The sequence below is a fragment of the Amphiprion ocellaris genome, chromosome 2, assembly GCF_022539595.1.
Source record: "Amphiprion ocellaris isolate individual 3 ecotype Okinawa chromosome 2, ASM2253959v1, whole genome shotgun sequence".
NCBI classification, from domain to species: domain Eukaryota; kingdom Metazoa; phylum Chordata; class Actinopteri; family Pomacentridae; genus Amphiprion; species Amphiprion ocellaris.
The window spans coordinates 1,204,993-1,225,000 of NC_072767.1; the positions used below are offsets into that span (position 1 = coordinate 1,204,993).

Here is a 20,008-nt window from a genome sequence, read left to right on the forward strand (position 1 = left end):
GGAGCACAGAATTTTTGGAATTTCACAGAATTTGGTTACTACAAATGACCATTTTTTTATGATGACATGCAGAAAAAAAGACATTTTTTAAATGAAATATCCCAGTTTTAAACTTGGATTTATTTTCCTGACAGAGCCACGTATCACACGTGATTAGCGAAAGAACCATCAAAAAGTTGAAAATCTAACAATTCTTTCTGTTGATTTAATGTCTAGATACATGTAAAGCCAATGACATTTCCATCAGCTGCACACTAACACACTGTAAACATCAGTTTGTTATCATTTAGCCCTAATGAGCTGCCAGCCTCTCAGAGCTACAGGCATCACTGCAGACTGTTGTAGTTTTGCAAATATCAGGACTTATGACTGTGAATATATAAATATTTTTAATCCACTCATGCGAGTTTGCTGAAGCTAAGTAAGTCCAGTTTCATTTATTTACCTGATTTAGTGAAACTAAACCGAATGAGGCCTGAATCAGTTCTAAAATAACGAGGTCAAAGCAAATTAAGCCCCCAGAATGACACTAAACGTGACGCTTTTGAGGTAAAGATTTGCTTTAAAGTGATCAGCTGTTTACATTTAAATCCAACAGTTCCAACATAGTAGAATTAGTTCATTTACTGTTTGAATACTTGTTTTTCAGGCAACATTTGACCTGAGTTCGTCTCTAACCGAGCAGCTTCTGGACAGGAGAATATCCTCCACAAGGGGTAGCCACAATCACAATAATGAGAATCACACTTCAGTTCCTGAGACATTTATTTGCCACATTTTTCAAATCCATCCAAAAAATGTTGAGCTGCTGTTCTTCCAATGGGAAACAAACACATCTGCAAAAACAACATCAAGCTTAGAAACTAAAGTCAAACCTCTAAATGGGCATAAAAGTGGCACAAAGTCAAGATATGGTTTCAGTAAATGGTATTTAAATGTTCACTTCACATATCGATGCACAATATTTTCTCCTTAAACATCAAAAAGCATTAAACAACTGTATGTTCAAATTCTTACAGCATTTTCCTCACGGTACTTTTTCACAAAACCGATAAAAAATTATTCAGTGATTAGCTTGCAAAGTACAATTTCAATCAAAATCTAACAAAATCAGATGACATGCTTGATAATAAGGTATAATGCAGAAAACACAAACAGGCAGGTGTGATTTTGTTTTAATGTTGAGACACATAAACACACAAAATGCTCTCTGACTCTTTAAACTTGCAGAGTTGTTATTCTGAGACTGTCAGTCAAAAAAAATACCCAAAATAAAATAAACCTTAAAACTTATGTTCACTTTAATATGGAAAAAAATGAAAAATCAATCATCTGCTTGTTGAATATTTTCTTTTCATAGTTGAAATAACTGAACAAGTGCTGCTTGGAGTAAAGAAAATAGAGAAAATTTCCTTTTTTTTAGTATTATTGCAGCTATTTCTGTGAAATTACGGTGTAGCAGTACAGTTCTGTGCCAATAGCACCAAATAAATACAAGAAATACTGCTAATAATACAATATCTGAGTGTACAGAACATTCTATACATCACTTAAAACATATCAACCTCAAAATAAAAAGTAGTAAAAGTTCAATTTTCACCATTTTCGAGTATTTAACAGTCAAAAACATTCAGTTTTATAATCACATTGTGGCACTTAAATAACACAAAACTAAACACAGGAACAAACTGAAGTATTTACATTCTGTTAAGTTTGTTTTTCTTCTTGTGCGGCGCCGTAGAAACTCTAAGAGGTAGTCATGATAAGGATGGAAAAAACAGGTGTTTGTAAAGGAAATAATGAGAATTAAACATGAGAAGTTTTGGCCTAAATGTGCACATTTACATTCATAAGACTTTTTTAACGACTGGTGATGTTTCTCTCTGATAATACTTTGTTTTCCGGCGCTGATTCTGGCAGGTTTTACAACGTTTTGACTGCGAGGATCATGAATTATATAAATCTCGATGCGTCTGAAGGCTTCTGGCTCAATCGCTGCATGTGTAATTGCTCCTAAATGGCATATGTACTTAATTTCCTGCCACCAAGCCACTCCAGGACAGGCTTTGCATCGCCTTGTTTCCCAGAGACCCTTTTTTCCCCTATTTGAGATGTGAGCTTTGTGTCTGCGACGGCAAAAACAACTCTCTCAGTTGACCAAGAATTTTGTCTCGGCTGCATCTTTGCAACCTTCTAGCTAAAAACAAATGCTCTTGAAGTGGGCTTCACATCGTGGTTTCGCTGTTCAGGTGGTTCACCACGTCGTTCTCCTGGCAGATGAGCTGGTAGGGCTTCTCGTTGTCCTCGATCACGGAGTTGCGCACCTCGGCATCTTGATTCTGCAGCTCGCCGTGGGAGAGGTGCTCCACGATGCCGGCGCCGAGCGAGTCGCCCAGGACGTTGGTGGTAGTTCGCAACCGGTCCCTGAGGGTGGCAAAAGAGAGACAAAATCAGACAAAACTGGAATAAAAGAGGAGGTGACAGAACTGAGACATCATGTGCTGCAAAAACACTCGCAGCCTCCCTAATCTGCTGCCCTGCATTATGCATCAGTAACCTTTGTGGTCGAGGGACCTCTGGGCTCCTCTGAAGCTCTACAGTGACATTTAGGCCCGGCACAGTCACAGACCAATCCCCAACAAGCTGACATTTAGTGGGAACTCACAGGAACCAATCCACGGCGATGATCAGTGTTATGTCCTCCGTGGGCAGTCCCACCGATGTCAATACGATCACCATGGTAACCAGGCCGGCCTGAGGGATGCCTGCTGCTCCGATGCTGGCAGCCGTTGCCGTGATACTGAGTGGGCGGTGGGAGGGGATGGAGAGGAGAGTGAAGACATTTCATGAAGGGAAACAAACAAACAGCACATGTGACGGCTCTCCTGGTGGGGGGGTGGAGTGAAGGCGGCACACGAGGAGTTATAACGCTGCCATATGTTCTGTAAACTGCATTACACGTCTAACTGTGAATAATGCATCAGAAAGACACTTTTAACTCTCTGAAGCCAACGCTCTCATTGTTTTTCTTGCACATTTTTACTCACTATGGGCTCATGTTTCCCTCTAGTATAAAGTCCTGCACGTCTATGGAAACAGCACAACCACAGCTACAAGTAAAAAGAACTAAGAAATATCATGAAGGATTGAAAAGAAAATAACAAAAGTAGAAATTATTGAATATTTATTTTTAAAAATTGGGGAAAAAATGTAATCAACATGTACAACATTTGTGTCCACATGTGTAACCAGCACTGGGAAAAATACTGGTTCTGCATACTCAGGCTTTCTGCAGAAATCAGTCAGTCAGATTCAGTGCTTTTAATGCCATTTTAATGCTAGACTGTAAACATTTTAATACTACGACCATGAACTCAACAAAATATACAGACTTACTTGTTTTTTGTAAAAGATGATTTTTATATAAAAACTGTCCCTACGTTTCATTATTTCTGAAACCACCCCTGACCACCCACAGGCTGCAGTCATCCTCTGAATTCCATGTTTTCTAGGCATTTTTGCTGGAATTTGCATTTCCCCATTTCACTGCTATCCTAAACCTGGTCCAGCCTGCCGGCCACTTTACAAACATGCAGTTTTTGACAATTGTACCCGACCGGCTGGAACAATTATCGCAATGCTTCGGCATGTTTATGCAGATGCACATATCTGATGAATCGCAGTCTATAATTACATATTATTATATTATTATTATCATTTTTCATAATAATCATTATTTTTTTGAAAACTGCAGAAAGAATCTCTAATGCCACTGAGAATCAAGTTTAATGATTTTTAATGCCATTTAAGGCCTTAATTTTCACAAAATCTATTTAATGACTATAAATGCTTTTTAATGCCCTGCAGAAACCCTGATACTATAGATATTGTACTAATACTACATTTTCATTTTGATTCCATACTTGTGTAGCACCCGTAGACAGCAACTCTATGGAAATGATTTCTCGAGAATGGTGGGTGCTTCGATTCATAAATCTAAAGGTAAATACTAAATAAATAATAGATATCAAATAAAGACCACTGGTTAAAACCATCAAACCAGTTCGGAAACTGGTACATGTGTGGCCAGAAGGGTCTTCAGAGGCACTTCAGGACTGTTTCAACACCACAGACTGGGATGTATTTAAACAAGCTGCCACCTACAATAACACTACAGACCTCCAGGAGTACACAGAGACTGTCACTGCCTACATCACCAAGTGCATTGATGATGTGACAGTCACCAAGACCGTCACTGTTCGGGCTAATCAGAAGTCGTGGCTGACAGGGGAGGTTTACAGGCTCCTGAAGGTACGAAACAATGCCTTCAGATCTGGAGACGAGGCAGGCCTGAGGATAGCTAGGGCCAACCTGTCTCACGGCATCAGAGAGGCCAAGAGGCAGTACTCCAGGAGAGTAGCTCATCACTTTAGTGACAGCAAAGACACTCAGAGCCTGTGGTGGGGGATACAGTTCATAACGGACTACAAGCCTCCACAGCAGACCCCTGACTGCACCATCTCTCTGCTGAATGAGATGAATGACTTCTTCGGCCGTTTTGAAGCAAACAACAGCACCCCTGCACAGAAGACCACACCTCCTCCCAGTGACCAGGTGCTGTCACTGTCCCCAGAGAGCCCTCAGCAGGATCAACTGCAAAGCTCCGGGTCCTGACAACATTCCTGGTCATGTAGAGACTGTGCTGGAGAACTCACGGATGTCTTCACAGACATTTTTAACATCTCTCTGAGGCAGGCTGTTGTCTCCACGTGCCTCAAAACAACCACCATCATCCCGGTACCGAAGAAGTCATCCCCCTCCTTCTTCAACGACTACCGCCCAGCTGCACTCACCCCCATCCTGATGAAGTGCTTTGAACGGCTAGTCATGCACCACATCAAATCCCTCCTCCCACCCACCCTGGACCCCTACCAGTTTGCATATCGGACCAACCGCTCAACCGATGATGCAATCTCCACTGCACTCCACTCAGCCCTCACACACCTGGAAAACAAGGACTCTTATGTTAGAATGCTGTTCATAGACTTTAGTTCAGCATTTAACACCATCATCCCCCAGCAGCTCATCCACAAACTAGACCAGCTTGGACTCAACACCTCACTGTGCAACTGGCTACTGGACTTCCTGACAGGGAGAACACAGGCAGTACAGGTCGGCAGCAAGACATCGAGCACCATCATCCTGAACATGGGGGCCCCCCAAGGATGTGTGCTGAGCCCCCTACTCTTCACCCTGCTGACCCATGACTGCACTCCGGCTCACAGCTCCAATCTTTTTATAAAGTTTGCGGATGACACAACTGTGGTGGGTCTCATCAGTAACAGCGATGAGACACAATACAGGAGTGAGGTGAGCAACCTGGCCAGGTGGTGCAGCACCAACAACCTCTCTCTGAACGTGGAGAAGACAAAGGAGATGGTTGTTGACTTCAGGAGAGGACACACCCAGCATGCTCCTCTCAACATCAACGGTGCGGCTGTGGAGAGGGTGAGCAGCACCAAGTTCCTGGGTGTGTACGTCTCAGAAAATCTCTCCTGGACCAGAAACACAACATCACTGGTCAGGAAGGCACAACAACGTCTCTACTTCCTGTGTAAGCTGAGAAGAGCCAGTGCCCCGCCCCCATCATGTCCACCTTCTATAGAGGCACCATGGAGAGCATCCTGTCCAGCAGCATCACAGCATGGTACGACTCCTGCACCTCCTCCTGCCGCAGGACCCTCCAGCGCATTGTGAAAGCAGCAGAAAGGATTGTGGGTGTCTCTCTCCCCTCCCTCCAGGACATCTACAGCACCCACCTCACTCCCAAAGCACTAAGCATTGCAGGAGACCCCACACACCCATCCCACAACCTGTTCAGCCTGCTGCCATCAGGGAGGAGACTGAAGAGTCTGAGGACCAGGACCAGCCGACTGAGCAACAGCTTCATCCACCAGGCTGTCAGGAAGCTGAACTCTCTCCCCTCTCTGCCCTCTCTGCCCTCTCTACCACCCCCTTTCCCCACATACACAAACTCTGGTCAATAACCTCTGATCTGCACTGGAACAGCACATGGTCTGTTTGACACTAAGTCACTTTAATGTTTTCTCCTAAATGCCAGTTTGCACTCTTAAATTTGTGACTTATGTAGATTAGGACTGTTGTTGTCTTGTATCCTAAATTTTTAGCTTTAGTTTTCACGTTTTAGGGTTAGATAGAAATGCAGTTTCAGTTCTGTGTATGTGTACGCATGTAGCAGAACCGACAATAAAGCTGACTTTGACTTTGACTTTGACTAAAGGTTCTAATCAAGAATGACACCCAGAGAGTTTTTTACGTCTGGCCAAATTAAATAATTAGAGGCCGGGTTTAATAGGAGATTGGCTCAGATAAATTCCCCAATACTAAACATACACAATCAATAAAACAAAACATAAAGAAGTAACTCAGACTTTTCCCAAAAATAAATTAATACTCTTTCGTCTGTTCAGATAAAGCTTGTTCCTTTCTCCCTCAATTTGCCCCTGAATAGTCCTAATGAGCAGCTACAGTGTTAATCTAAATGCATCCGTCTCCTCTCTCAGCTGAGAAGTCACAACTTTTGTCACATGACTGCTGGTCAAAGCTGAGTAGAAGACAGCAGATTTTTATTTATTTTTTACAGAATGTGATTGGTTCAAATGGTTGGTTAGTCACCTAGAATACGGTGAATGTGATGAAATATTACAACTTTATTCTTGGATATGGTGAAGTTTCCCAGTGGACTGATGCAACAGAGATGAGTAGTTGAAGGAACTTCTGAAAGTTGAAAATCTGATGATTTTTTCCACCAAAAAGCCCCTGAATTTTCATGACATTAGTGTTGATTACAGCTGAGTCAGTCATTGCTTCACAGTTCTGCAGAGGAGCACAAAATGTTTAGTTTTCTGCAGAATCTAGTTGGTACAATTAATTTTCTTTGGCAGTTAAAAAAATAAAGATATATACAGAATAGAGAGATTTTGATGAAATATCACAATTTTAAATTTAGATTTGGTTCATTTTTCCAAAAAAACTACATGTTCTGCATGTTTATGTTGCGGACCATCTGAAAATTCTAAATCCAATCATGTTTCTGTTTTTACAGTTTCTGGCTCTGACAAATGGTGTCATTTTGGTGATTTTTTTTAAACAATAATTTGCCTTCCAAACCCACTGGTGTCTCTTTGGGTTCAGAGGGTTAACATATACAATATTTGCATTAAATGGAATATGTGTGATGTCTAACCACTCCTAGATTCATTATGAAACCCTGGTAGGTGTACGGCGCAAATAAACTGCGATCACAAGTTTAATCTGCAATAAAGACTAATAGTGAGTAAACTGCATGTGGAAAAAGGATGGAAACTGTGCACGTAGCTGACTATTGCCTTGTATATGTTCTATTATAGTGTATATACTGTGAACCAAAACTACTGAAAACAAAGCATGGTTACCTGATGGTGAGAATCTGACCAAAGTTTAGGTCCATGTCGTTGACTTGAGCGATAAAGATGGCTGCCACGGCTTCGTAGAGGGCGGTGCCGTCCATGTTGATGGTGGCGCCAACAGGGAGGACGAATCGCGTCACTCTTTTGTCCACATGGTTGTTTTCTTCAAGGCAACGGAAGGTGATTGGCAGAGTGGCAGAGCTGGAGGAGACATAGATAAGCTCTTATTATACATATATAGCATGATAGTAGGCCGACTCCAGATCACTAAATCACTGGATGTTTGTCTAATATGGTTAGAAAATTCAACTGTGAAGCGAATAGGACACAAGTATCTGATCAGCTTCTGTGCAGAAAGCTTCCTGCGTTGGACGGACTCACCTGGAGGAGGTTCCCAGAGCCGTGATTAACGCCTGCAGCAGGCCGCCGATGAAGCTGTAAGGATTCCTCCTGGTCACCAGGAAGTAGAGCAGCGGCAGAATGAAGAGTCCGTGGATCAGGAGGCCGACGATGACCGACACCGTGTACATCGCCAGCTGACCGCCAACCTCAGCCAGATCCTTCATCTCCACAATCTTCCCTGCAATCAGGAACAGGATTCCCACTGGAGCGTACCTGGCAGGTGAGATGGATGGACACATGTAAACATGTTACATTAAACATATTTAAATAGAATATCTGGATGGGATTTCAGCTTTACAACTAGCTTTTGAATTTCTTTGTGTTTAAAGTTTACAGTTTAGCTGGACCGCTGATGAACTGTATATATTTTACACTGTAAAATGATGAATAACTCTGATTGTGTTTTGTTCATTCCCATGTCCTGACGGTGTAAAAATGCATAATTTGTTCAGCATAAAATAATTTGTAACCTGGCAACCATAAAATATTGAATCAGATATTTCAGTTGCACAAAAAGTTCCCTACATTTACAATAAACAGTTGGGATGACAAAAGCGAAGCTCAAAAAACTGCCACATCAACTTTCAGTTTAATTAACAATTTTTTTTCCAGCACATAACAACATATTTCATGTCGTACAAACCTTAATCTTATCTGAATCAACATAAAATGATGATTAAAACCAGCAATCTTCTACTGATATCTAGAGTAGTAAAAACACACAAATAAAAGTTGTTTGAAGTGAGAATCTTATTGAATTAATTTTGTATATTATATATATATCTTCATTGAAAAAACTGCTTTTCATTCAAAAATAAGGGTATATATATATATATGTATATATATATATGTATATATATATATATATATATATATATATATATATATATATATATATATATATATATATATATATATATACATATATATGATATACAATTACAGATGTATGTACACTACTTACACTACCGCTCAAAAGTTTGGGGTCACTTAGAAATACCCTTATTTTTGAATGAAAAGCAGTTTTTTTCAATGAAGATAGCATTAAATGAATGATAAATTCAGTCTAGACATTGTTAATGTGGTAAATGACTATTATAGTGAGAAACAGCTGATTTTTAATGGAATATCTCCATAGAGGTACAGAGAAACATTTCCAGCAACCATCACTCCTGTGTTCTAATGCTACATTGTGTTAGCTAATGGTGTTGAAAGGCTCATTGATGATTAGAAAACCCTTGTGCAATTATGTTAGCACATGAATAAAAGTGGCAGTTTTCATGGAAAACATGGAATTATCTGGGTGACCCCAAACTTTTGAACAGTAGTGTAAAATAGAACATATGCTACATAGGTGTTTTTCTCCTTGGGTAAAATCTGTACAATATAGGTAATAATATGTGCAAAATTAATACTTGTGTCAGTGTTTCTGTTCTTGAAAATCTGTGCAATACCACTGACATGTGTAATATTGTCATTTCTATAATTAGTACTTCTGTATATTTTGGTTTATTTTTATTTTGTACTACATTTTGTTAATATTTGCGCTACCTTCGCTGCTGTAAGTCTGCAAATTTTCCAACTATGGAATTAATGAATGGTTAATCTTATCATATTCAGAGACTCTCTGGACAGTTATATATGTATATTTTTACTTTATAACTGTATGATTGTAATATTTTATTTGAGCCTATTTCTTATAGGCTCTCTTTTTTTGGATTTTAGGGCTTGCACAATTGGATCCACAAGTGTATTTCTTTCCATCTTATATTGAAAGATGATAATATTTGTGATTCAAACAAGACATACAACATAATAATGCACTAACAAACAAAAATCTAAACTAGTTAATCTAGTTGCGCAAACATGATGGTAAATGTTGTCTCAACTAAGCATCTAACTGAATGAACTTCCCCTTTAAAGGCAGCCAGGTTACTGTTTTTTCAACAATCATTGATTTTGAAATGTTAAATTGATTCACAATAACTAAAGTGTACAGTTTCATCATGTGACTTCTGTTAAGTTAAGCTCACTCTTAGCATTAAGCTCTGTCCAGAGGTCATAAACTCATACAGAAGTCTGTGTCATGGTGGCCCAATGCTAGCTAAACCCTCACAGTGCTCTCGGCTACACAAACACTGAAACCATCAACACAACTGAAACAACCAAAACAGAAAGGCTCATTTAACAATTTGGACGTGAACAATAACATTCCCATGGTTCTTTGCGCTGCTGACATGGAACTGCCTGTAGTCCGACTGATAGCCTCCTCAGGTCGCTACAGGATTAAATACAGCAAACAGGCCTTCAGAGAGTAAAAAGCTCCACCAGGTGGCACAACCAGGTACTACAGCTAATCTACAATACAATTTCAGGCAACTCTTGTCTTCTGTCTTATGACTTAAAATATTTTTTATACATGAATTATTAGTAAATAATTATCAAATCAACATTATCCTTTTGTTTTGGGGACTTCCACTGTGTTTTTGAAGGATAAGCCCCTTGTATTTGGTGTTTCCTATGCATCTTTTAGGGATAACCCCTTGAGCTGAGTGTTTCCAGAGCATTTCTTGCAGGGTTTATTCACACATAGCTGAGTGAACTGAGAAATCTGGACTGGACTGTTTATTTAGGCAGAGTAAAACTTAATGTTTCAGTTACACACAGCAATCAGTTAAAGTGATTTTGAAAAATGGGTTTAGGGAGAAAAAACTTCAAATCTTTTAATTTTACAGTGTGCACTCTATTTAGTCATAATCACAGACTACAATCTGAGTTTGTTTATGTTCAGCAGACAAATCCTACAGTGTGTTTTAAAGACTAAACTACACATAAACACACAGAAAACAACCTGCAACGCTGCATGTTTTACTCTCTGAGTTAAAGTGTGTCTTCACTGACCAGATGATGACGGCCACCAGCCTCATGATGGCTTCATTCAGGCAGTCGAAGAAGTCTCTCAGAGCCTGACCCTGCTGCTTCATGTTGCCGATGACCAGACCGAAGCAGATGGAGAAGACCACCAGACCCAGAGCGTTCACTCCAGACGAGGAGCCCGACACCGGAACCGTTTCCTCCACTGTCTCCTGCATTCGACCGATTACAGAACACACTATGTTTTCTTGTTAATGCTGGCTACAAAGCCCTCGTGTTGCAAGGTAATATTTGCTTGGTAGAGGGCTCTGTGCCTATACTCATAGATTTAAATTCATGGTAACATTATTTTGGTATTACCGAGCAAGTTGACCAATCAGAGCAGACTTTGCTTTTCAGGAAGACTAAATCAAAGCGTTTCAGACAACACCACTGTACAGAATGCGAAAAACACTGTGTTTTTTCAACATTAAAGCATGTAAATATATTATAGTAGACCACCAAAATAAAATAAAATTCTCGTAAATGTGCATAATATGGGCGCTTTAATTTAAAAATGTGTCCATAGTTACAAATTTTCCACCCACCTGTATGGTGTGCAGCACCCGGCTGAGGTTCAAGTTAGACTCGGTCATGTTGAGAGATTCAGTGAGATTCAGGGTCACTGTCACGTTCCTCGTGCGAATAATCTTCTTGTACGTGGTTTTATACTGCAAGAGACATGGAAAGTAATCCCCTTGTCGTGTTTTTGAAGTCAGTAATGAAGCAATAAATGTGATTTCGTGGCAACTGTGACATGAAAATGACGTCTTTAAATGCTTTTTTGTTGGCAATGAGTTGCCATCGTGGTGAATTAGTAAGCAAGTAGGTCAGATTTGATAATAAGGGATGAAGGTTATAATATGAAATTTGAAAAATGTCCTCAAATATGACATGAAATGGGGGGTGAGCCCTTACCTGCTTGAAACAGGCTTCTACCAGATTGGGGGGAAACATGTTCCTGAAATAAAAATGAAACAAGTCACAGTAGGTTGTAAATTTCACACATTATGTTCATCAAAAATCATCATACAGAGATAATTTCCTGCTATTTTCTGTTGTGTGAATGTTACATAAACATAAAAAAAAACTTTGAGTAGTCTAATTTTGGGCAAAATAGTGTAATTCTGTTTCTTGCACTTATTCAGATGCAAACATTTATGCCACTCCTGAGTTTAAACTGTAGCCAGTTAGCATAGCTTAGCACAAATAATGGAAACTATGGGAAACAGCTAGCCTCATTATCTCAATAATAAACACATGAAGCTATATCTTGTGCCTTTTAAAAGTAGACGTACAAAATTATTATTATATGTGGTTTGTTATGTTATCTGCAAAACTATTATTTTACCATTGCTAAGGTAAACTAATTGTTTACTGGCTGCAGCTTCATATTTTTACTTAATTCTCTGCATTTCCCCAATTATCAGGCATTAATTTTAACCCTCCTGTTGTCCTCATTTATGGGCGCCAAAAAATATTGTTTCCTTGTCTGAAAAAAAAAACAAATATTCAGCAAAAAAATTCCCCAAATTTCTGAAAATTTGCAAAACCTTCAGGAAGAAAATTCAAATAATTCCTTAAAAGTCTATCTTTTTTTTTTTTTTTTAAATTTTGCAAGAAAATTCTTGTAAATACTTTCAAAAAAAGAGTAAAAATCTTCCAAAAAATCCTAAAAATATCTGAAGTGATTCCATATATATCAGTAAAACTTCTGATATTTTCTTTAAGAACATTCACATAAAAATCAACCAAAATCCAGTGAAATTCACTGGATTTTGGTTGATTTTTTTTTTGTGAATGTTCTAAAAGAAACATTTTTAACATTTCTTTTTTTCCACCAATAAATGTTAAAAGATTTCCCAAAAATGTTGAAAATGTGGACATCAGAAGTTTCACTGTGAAAATAGATTTTTCTCCACATTTTCAAACTTTAAATCAGGTCAGTTTGACCCACAGGACGACACGAGGGTTAACTGTGAATTGTGACGTATGTTAACACCCTGCGTGAGTCGAGAATGAGGTTTTACCTGATGAGATCCAGAAAAGCATCAGCTGCCTGAACCGGCTCGATGTTTCCAGTTTTGGCCACAGGACTGTCCCTGCTGCCTTTCCCCGGCCGGATGATGATGACGATGACGATGCCGATGAACACAGCGACCAGCGTGGTCACCATGTAGTAGACGACCGCACGGACACCCATCTTACCTGAAGCTTTACTGTCCAAGGAGGAGATACCTGAGACAGAGAGGATTCATTTACAAGCTCAGTTAATTAGTATTAACAATATATAAATGAATATTTTAAATCTCTAAAATAAAAACCCTGAAAAATTGGCAGCAAAGGTGGCAGAAATATTATTTACAAAATGGTGGAATACTAAAAAAACTGAAATTAATGGCAAACATCTGTAAAATAATTATATTTTTAGCTGATTTACATGCAGTAAAACTGTAAATTTCACTGTTCATTGTTATGGTCACATGTTGTAAATAAACAAATGACTTTAAAAAAAAAATACAGATTTTTGATGTGGACACTATTTAGAGTTTACAGTTTTTATTTACAGTCAACATGCAAATTAATATATTTTTCTATATTTTACTAGATATTATCTGTAATAACTATCCTATATTGCACCATATTTTTTCTTTTATAAGATGATAATAATCTGTAAAATAAGGATTCTTTTTGCTGTTTTAAATACAGTAAAAAAATTAGCGTAAATTTGCATTTAAACATTGTAAAAGAACAAAAAAAATTTTTTTAAAAGGCTTTACGTGTGAAATATTATTTCTTTCTGGGATTTTACTAGTTGTTCGATAGAATTTAACAAATCAGAAAAAATCTGTAATAACAAAATTAAAAATTCTAAGGAATTTTTCAACTCTTTCATTGTAAAACTATTTTTCTTTCAAATGACTAATGACTAAAAATCTGTAAAAAAACAAAACAAAACAAAACAAAACAAAACAATTTTTGCTGAATTAAATGGTAATTATTAAAACGTGATAATAGCTAGAAAATCACAGAAAAAAGTCCTAATTTATATGTTAATTGTAAATAAAAACAGGTAAGAACTGTAATAAAGTCCACATCAAAAATCTAATGTTTCTGAAATCATTTGTTTATTTACAATATGCGACCATAACAGTGAAAAGTGAAATTCACAGTTTTACTGCATGTAAATCAGCTAAAAATATCATTATGTTACAGATATTTGGTATAATTTTCACATTTCTTAATGTATGTTTTCTGCCACCCGGCTGTCAGATTTTCAGAGTTGTTTTATTTGTTGTTTTTTTTTAAAGTTTTTATTTATTCATTTATACAGTGTAATTTTACACTGTTTCCTACTGTTTTGAAACAGAACGTATTGCCTTTTATAGAAATATGGATTTCTGATGTGTTCATTTGGGGTTTGTCATGTAAATGATTACATCTTTCTGGGATTTTATGAGTTATCTTTAAATTAATAACAAAACAGGGAAAAAATTACAGTAAATTGTTTTAAAAAAAAAAACTGTTAAAAGCTATTTAAAATTAAAAATATTTCATTTTTATTTTGTGGTGTTTGACCAGTAATCTACAAAACCCTGCTAGCAGCATTAATGTGATCGTTGTTTGTAGTAAACCGACCTGTGACCAGACTGGAGATGATCAGCGGCAGCACCAACATCTGTAACATCCTCATCAGCAGCTCTCCGGGGAAAGCAAAGTATTTAATTTCCCTCAGCGACAGGTTGTGGGGGCGAAGAGCAAAGCCCAGAATAACACCTGGAGGAAGATACATACAGAAACAGAAATAAAACATGTGGAATGAGGTGATTCTACAGCAGATCTGTGTTAAACCTTGTTCAATCTCACCCAGGGCGACGGCGGCCACCGTGAACAGAACGAACAGGTTCCTCCTGAGGAAAGACCTGACGTTGTCCCTGCTGACGGAGCTCATCCTCTCCTTCATGCTGCTGGCTCTCCTCTCCATCGCCCGGCGGAGGCGTCTCCTCAGGTCTCCTCGGTCCGGCAGCGGCGGCTTGTCGGCGTCCTCGTTCAGGAAAAGGCTGGCGCTGGTGGGGGGCTTCTCGTTCATAATCAGCTCCAGCACCTGGTCCAAGAGGCAGGTCTCATGGGGAACTGGAGGGAGGAAGAACAACGGATTTGTCATATGATGAGTAAAATCTGGGAGCAGACTGTAAGGAAAGATTTTAACACCTGTTTACAATCAGAAATCAGAATCAAACCCAGCTGTGACCCAATAATTAGAGATAATGTGGCACAGAAGACAGAAAACTACTAAACTGCCAGAAGATTCCTAATACGTGGCAACAGAGCAGCATTAATTTATCATAAATACATATTTTGGATTTCTTTTAGTGTCCAGTTAGCAAATTACCCCCCAGTTTAAAAAAAAAATAAAAATTTGCTTTTATAAACTAAATTTATTGATTAATTGAAATGATAATCAACTGCTCTGCTCCCACTCAGTCAGTTACTGTAAAAATACAGAAAAATTCTGACAGTAATGTTCTATTTTACAGCTATGGTTAATGCTAATTATAGCAACAATGCTGTTTAAATATAGTATATTATTGGAAAGTCTACTCACAGTAAACAGCATATTTAACTGTAGAACACTACAATCAACAATGCACTTAAAGTGAATTATAACAGGAAAATACAACCAAATTCTAACAGTAGTGAAAATGTTGTAAGTTACAGTTAATGTTAATTACAGTTGCATAACCAAAAATACAGAATACTGTTGGAAAGTTACAGCACTAAACAGTAAACCTCTTACTTAACTGTAGAGCGCTTCAATCAATAATGCAGTTTTAAGCAAATTACAGCAGCAATTCTGTAGAAATACAGCCAGATTCTAACAGTAGTGTACTGCTTTACTAAAATATGGTGAAAAACTGTAAAATCTAATGTTTTGTTGGAGCCAAAAACACAAATTACCAGCAGGTTACTGTAAAAATAAAGGAAGAATATTATTTAGAACTTAACACTGATGTCCTGAGATATAGGCTGTTTTACTTTTTTTCTTTTTTACAATAAGATTTTTCACATTTTTTTATGTTTCTGAAACATATAATAAACTACAATTTTTCATACATTGCTGCTTTTGAAGAAATAAAAGAACCATAAAGATGTCATTTGATTTATTTGCTATTGTTTCAGCTCTTTTAAATTAGAAAGATTCAAGACACATTGTTATTTATGGCACTTATCTATAATTCCAGGCAGCGTTCATACTTTTTAAGAGAAGAAAATGTTGTAATCTGCAGGTAACTTCAGTTAATGTTGATTATAGCGGCTAAACTATATATATACAGAATATTACTGGAAAGTCTAGTCACAGTATTAAACAGTAGAGTACTTCAGTTAATAATGCAGTTTTAAGTAAATTACTGTAGTCATTCTGTAGAAATATAGCCAGATTCCAACAGTAGTGTACTGCTTTACTAAAATATGGTCAAAAGCTGTAAAATCTGGAGCCAAAAACAAGAATTAACAGCAGGCTACTGTAAAAATCTGCTATTGTTTCAGCTGTTTTAAATTAGAAAGATTCAAGACACATTGTTATTTATGGCATTTATCTACAAATCCAAGTAGCGTCTATACGAGAAGAAAATGTTGTGATTTATGGGTAACTTCAGTTAATGTTGATTATAGTGGTAGCACTAAAATATTGTAAAGTCTAGTCACGTCAAACCTCACATTCGACTATGGAGGACTTCAATCAATTGTACAGTAATTAACCATTAAAGTAAAGTAGGGTTATGTGCATTTTTAAATGTTAAGCAGAGTTGGTAGATTTCAATTTTGAATCAAAAGTATTAAAGATGTTTTGCTCTTCACAGCAGTTTATACAGTTTAACCCTCGTGTCGTCCTGTGGGTCAAATTAACCCATTTTAAAGTTTGAAAATGTGGGAAAAAAAATATTTTCACAGTGAAATTTCTGATGTCCACATTTGCTACATTTTTGGGAATTTTCTTTACATTTTTTGGTGAAAAAAAAGAAATGTTAAAAAAAATTTTTCTTAAGAACATTCACAAAAAAAATCAACCAAAATCCAGCGAATTTCACTGGATTTTGGTTGATTTTTATGTGAATGTTCTTAAAGAAAATATTAGAAGTTTTACTGATATATATGGAATCACTTTAGATATTTTTAGGATTTTTTTGGAAGATTTTTTACTAATTTTTTGAAAATATTTGCAAGAATTTTCTTGCCAAATTTGTGGGATTTTTTATTTTTTTCATAAAACTTTTAAGGGAAACTTTAAAGGAATTGTTGGAATTTTCTTCCTTTTGCAAATTTTCAGAAATTTGGGGATTTTTTTTGCTGATTTTTTTTTTTTTTTCAGACAAGGAAACAATATCTTTTGGTGCCCGTAAATGAAGACCACAGAAGGGTTAATGGAAGTTAATGCAGCTGATGTTGATCCCAGTGGAAACATTAAACCTCATATTTTACATTTTTACAGTTTAGGTAAATTACAATAGTAACACTGAAAATACAGTAAAATAGCAGCGACTTACTTCAACTTTACAGGGAAATTTGCCAGGGCATGTCGGAAATCACCTTAACCAGTTATTAAGTCATAAATAGTTGAGTTTACTCCTCAGCAACAATGCAAACATCTCATTTCTCAGTTCAACTTCAACTGTGATAAAATAAGTAATGAAAACACTTGACATTAGACAAACAATTCTTAATGCCCTCATATTGTACAAAACTAATTTAGTTTTATGAAAATGTAAATAACCTCTGAGAAAACAAAGAAACTGGTTAATATCAGAACAGAATATAAGCAAGATATTTGTCCTCAATTCAAGCTGAACATGCTGAAGTTAATTTACACTGCATGAACTTGAATATGTGGAAAGCTATACGAGTGTGGTGCTGGTTCCCTAATTACACCTAAAGCTGGATTTAACTGCCTGTTTTGGACTAAAGCCAAGAACAAAATGACTTTGTGAAACTCCACTGTGATGATTTCAATGAGTTTGAATAGAAAAGAGCTGCTAAAACGTTCTGCGTTTTGGTGAGTCTTACCGTGTTTCAGCTCTGTGTTGTGTGAGCAGCACGTGGCTGTTGGTCTCACTTCTCCTTATCTGTCTGGGCTGCAGTGTTTCCTCTGAACCTCCCTCCGCAAACACAGTCTTAACCCTCGTGTCGTCCTGTGGGTCAAAGTGACCCGTTTTAAAGTTTGAAAATGTGGGGAAAAAAAATATTTTCACAGCAAAACTTCTGATGTCCACATTTCCAACATTTTTGGGAAATCTTTGAACATTTTTTGGTGGAAAAAAAGAAATGTTAAAAATGTTTCTTAAGAACATTCACAAAAAAATCAACCAAAATCCAGCAAAATTCCCTGGAGTTTGGTTGATTTTTTTGTGAATGTTCTTAAAGAAAATATCAGAAGTTTTACTGATATATATGGAATCACTTTAGATATTTTTAGGATTTTTTTGGGAAGATTTTTACTCATTTTTTGAAAATATTTTCCTGCCAAATTTGGGTTTTGTTTTTAAAATAATACTTTTAAGGGAAACTTTTTTTGATGATATATTTTCACAGTGAAAACTTCCACATTTTCAACATTTTGGGAAAATTTCTGAAAATTTTTTGGTGGAAAAAAAAGAAATCTTTAAAAAATGTTTCTTTAAGAACATTCAGAAAGAAATCAATCAAAACCCAGTGAATTTCTCTGGATTTGGTTGATTTTTATGTGAATGTTCTTAAAGAAAATATCAGAAGTTTTACTGATATATATGTAATCACTTTAGATAGTTTTAGGATTTTTTTTGGGAAGATTTTTACTAATTTTTTGAAAATATTTACAAGAATTTTCTTACCAAATTTGGAGGATTTTTTTTTTTTTAAATAAAATTTTCAAGGGAAACTTTTAAGGAATTATTGGAATTTTCTTCCTGAAGGTTTTGCAAATTTTCAGAAATTTGGGGATTTTTTTCGCTGAATTTTTGGATTTTTTTCAGACAAGGAAACTATATTTTTTGGTGCCTGTAAATGAGGACAACAGGAGGGTTAAAGAACAACATGGCTGAGCTCCTCGTCTGCATTTACACCCGATATAACCACCGGCAACTCTCACACCTTCACCTTTTTTTTCCTCCTCTGGGGACGAGCGCTTCGTCTCTGAAGACTGCATCATTCTCATGTATTGATTTTCTTTTGTCTATTGTTCACATTTATCTATACATCCCACATACATGCATTGTAAAGGAGCCATTGTAAAGGAGCCATTGTAAAGGAGCCATTGTGAAGCAGCGGTGGGACGAGCCTCAACAATCCCTTTTTTCTTTTTTTTTCTTTTACTGTACTGTCACAATAATCAGTTCGTCACACTTAATGCTTATAAATGTGGACATGTACACTGAAAACAATTTTTTCAGCAGTTCATAACTGTAATTATTTGAAAAAAATGACTGTCATGTCGTAGATTTTCCTTAAATTAGAGATAGTATCTAGCAAAAATCACAAGAAATGTAATAATCTAGATGTTAAATGTAGAAAAAGAGGCTAAACCTGTAAATAATGTCCACATCAAAAATCTGGATTTTTACAATTACTAATTAGTTCTTTTACAGTGTTTGACTCTGAGTCTGATTACATTATTTTACAACAAAAATCTACAAAAAAATACTGTCATCTTACAGATATTTACCATAATTTAAAAGAAAATAATCTGAAGTTACTTTACATATGTCCCATGTTTTGTTAAATTGCTGTTAAAATAAACGCTAAAATCAAAGAAGCGTGAAAGCATCAATTTACATTTTTAACTATAAAAAACAGGTCAAACATGTAAATAAAGTCAATCAAAAATGTGTTCTTTTTTTTCTGCAACATTTGACTCTAAAATTACACTGTTCTTTTATTGTATTTAGATGAATAAAAAATATTGTTACTTTTACAGATATTTGCTGGGATTCAAACTAAAATTCTGCATATAGTTTTTTAACTGTTATTTTACATATGCCCCTTGTTTTGGTAAATTGCAGATAATAAATTCTAAAATCACAGAAGTTAGAATGAATATAAATGTCAACCTTAGAAAAACAGGTAAATAATGTCCACATCAAAAATCTGTATTTTTACAAAGTTTGAATGTAAAATTACATTTGTAACTGCATTTAAATCACCAAAAATATAGTTATTTTACAGATATATGCCATTCTTTAAATTATGTA

At 36.5% G+C, this 20,008-nt stretch overlaps 1 protein-coding gene across 5 annotated transcripts in view; it reads right to left on the reverse strand.

The window, feature by feature from the left end:
- Positions 1-747: 747 nt before the first annotated feature.
- slc1a6 (solute carrier family 1 member 6) overlaps positions 748-20,008 on the reverse strand; it is a 24,215-nt gene continuing 4,954 nt past the window's right edge. For 4 of the 5 annotated variants that reach the window (XM_023273470.3, XM_035949623.2, XM_023273469.3 and 1 more), the window contains 10 exons: positions 14,652-14,918; positions 14,424-14,561; positions 12,815-13,022; positions 11,703-11,745; positions 11,333-11,455; positions 10,773-10,957; positions 7,851-8,084; positions 7,476-7,670; positions 2,666-2,800; positions 748-2,424 (listed from right to left, as the gene is read on the reverse strand). In XM_023273470.3, the coding sequence (XP_023129238.1) occupies positions 2,226-2,424; positions 2,666-2,800; positions 7,476-7,670; positions 7,851-8,084; positions 10,773-10,957; positions 11,333-11,455; positions 11,703-11,745; positions 12,815-13,022; positions 14,424-14,561; positions 14,652-14,874 (1,683 nt within the window). In that variant the 5' untranslated portion in view covers positions 14,875-14,918 and the 3' untranslated portion in view covers positions 748-2,225. Of the gene's footprint in view, positions 2,425-2,665; positions 2,801-7,475; positions 7,671-7,850; positions 8,085-10,772; positions 10,958-11,332; positions 11,456-11,702; positions 11,746-12,814; positions 13,023-14,423; positions 14,562-14,651; positions 14,919-17,849; positions 17,987-20,008 lie in introns of those variants that run through there. The other variant, XM_035949624.2, reaches the window with a different exon arrangement.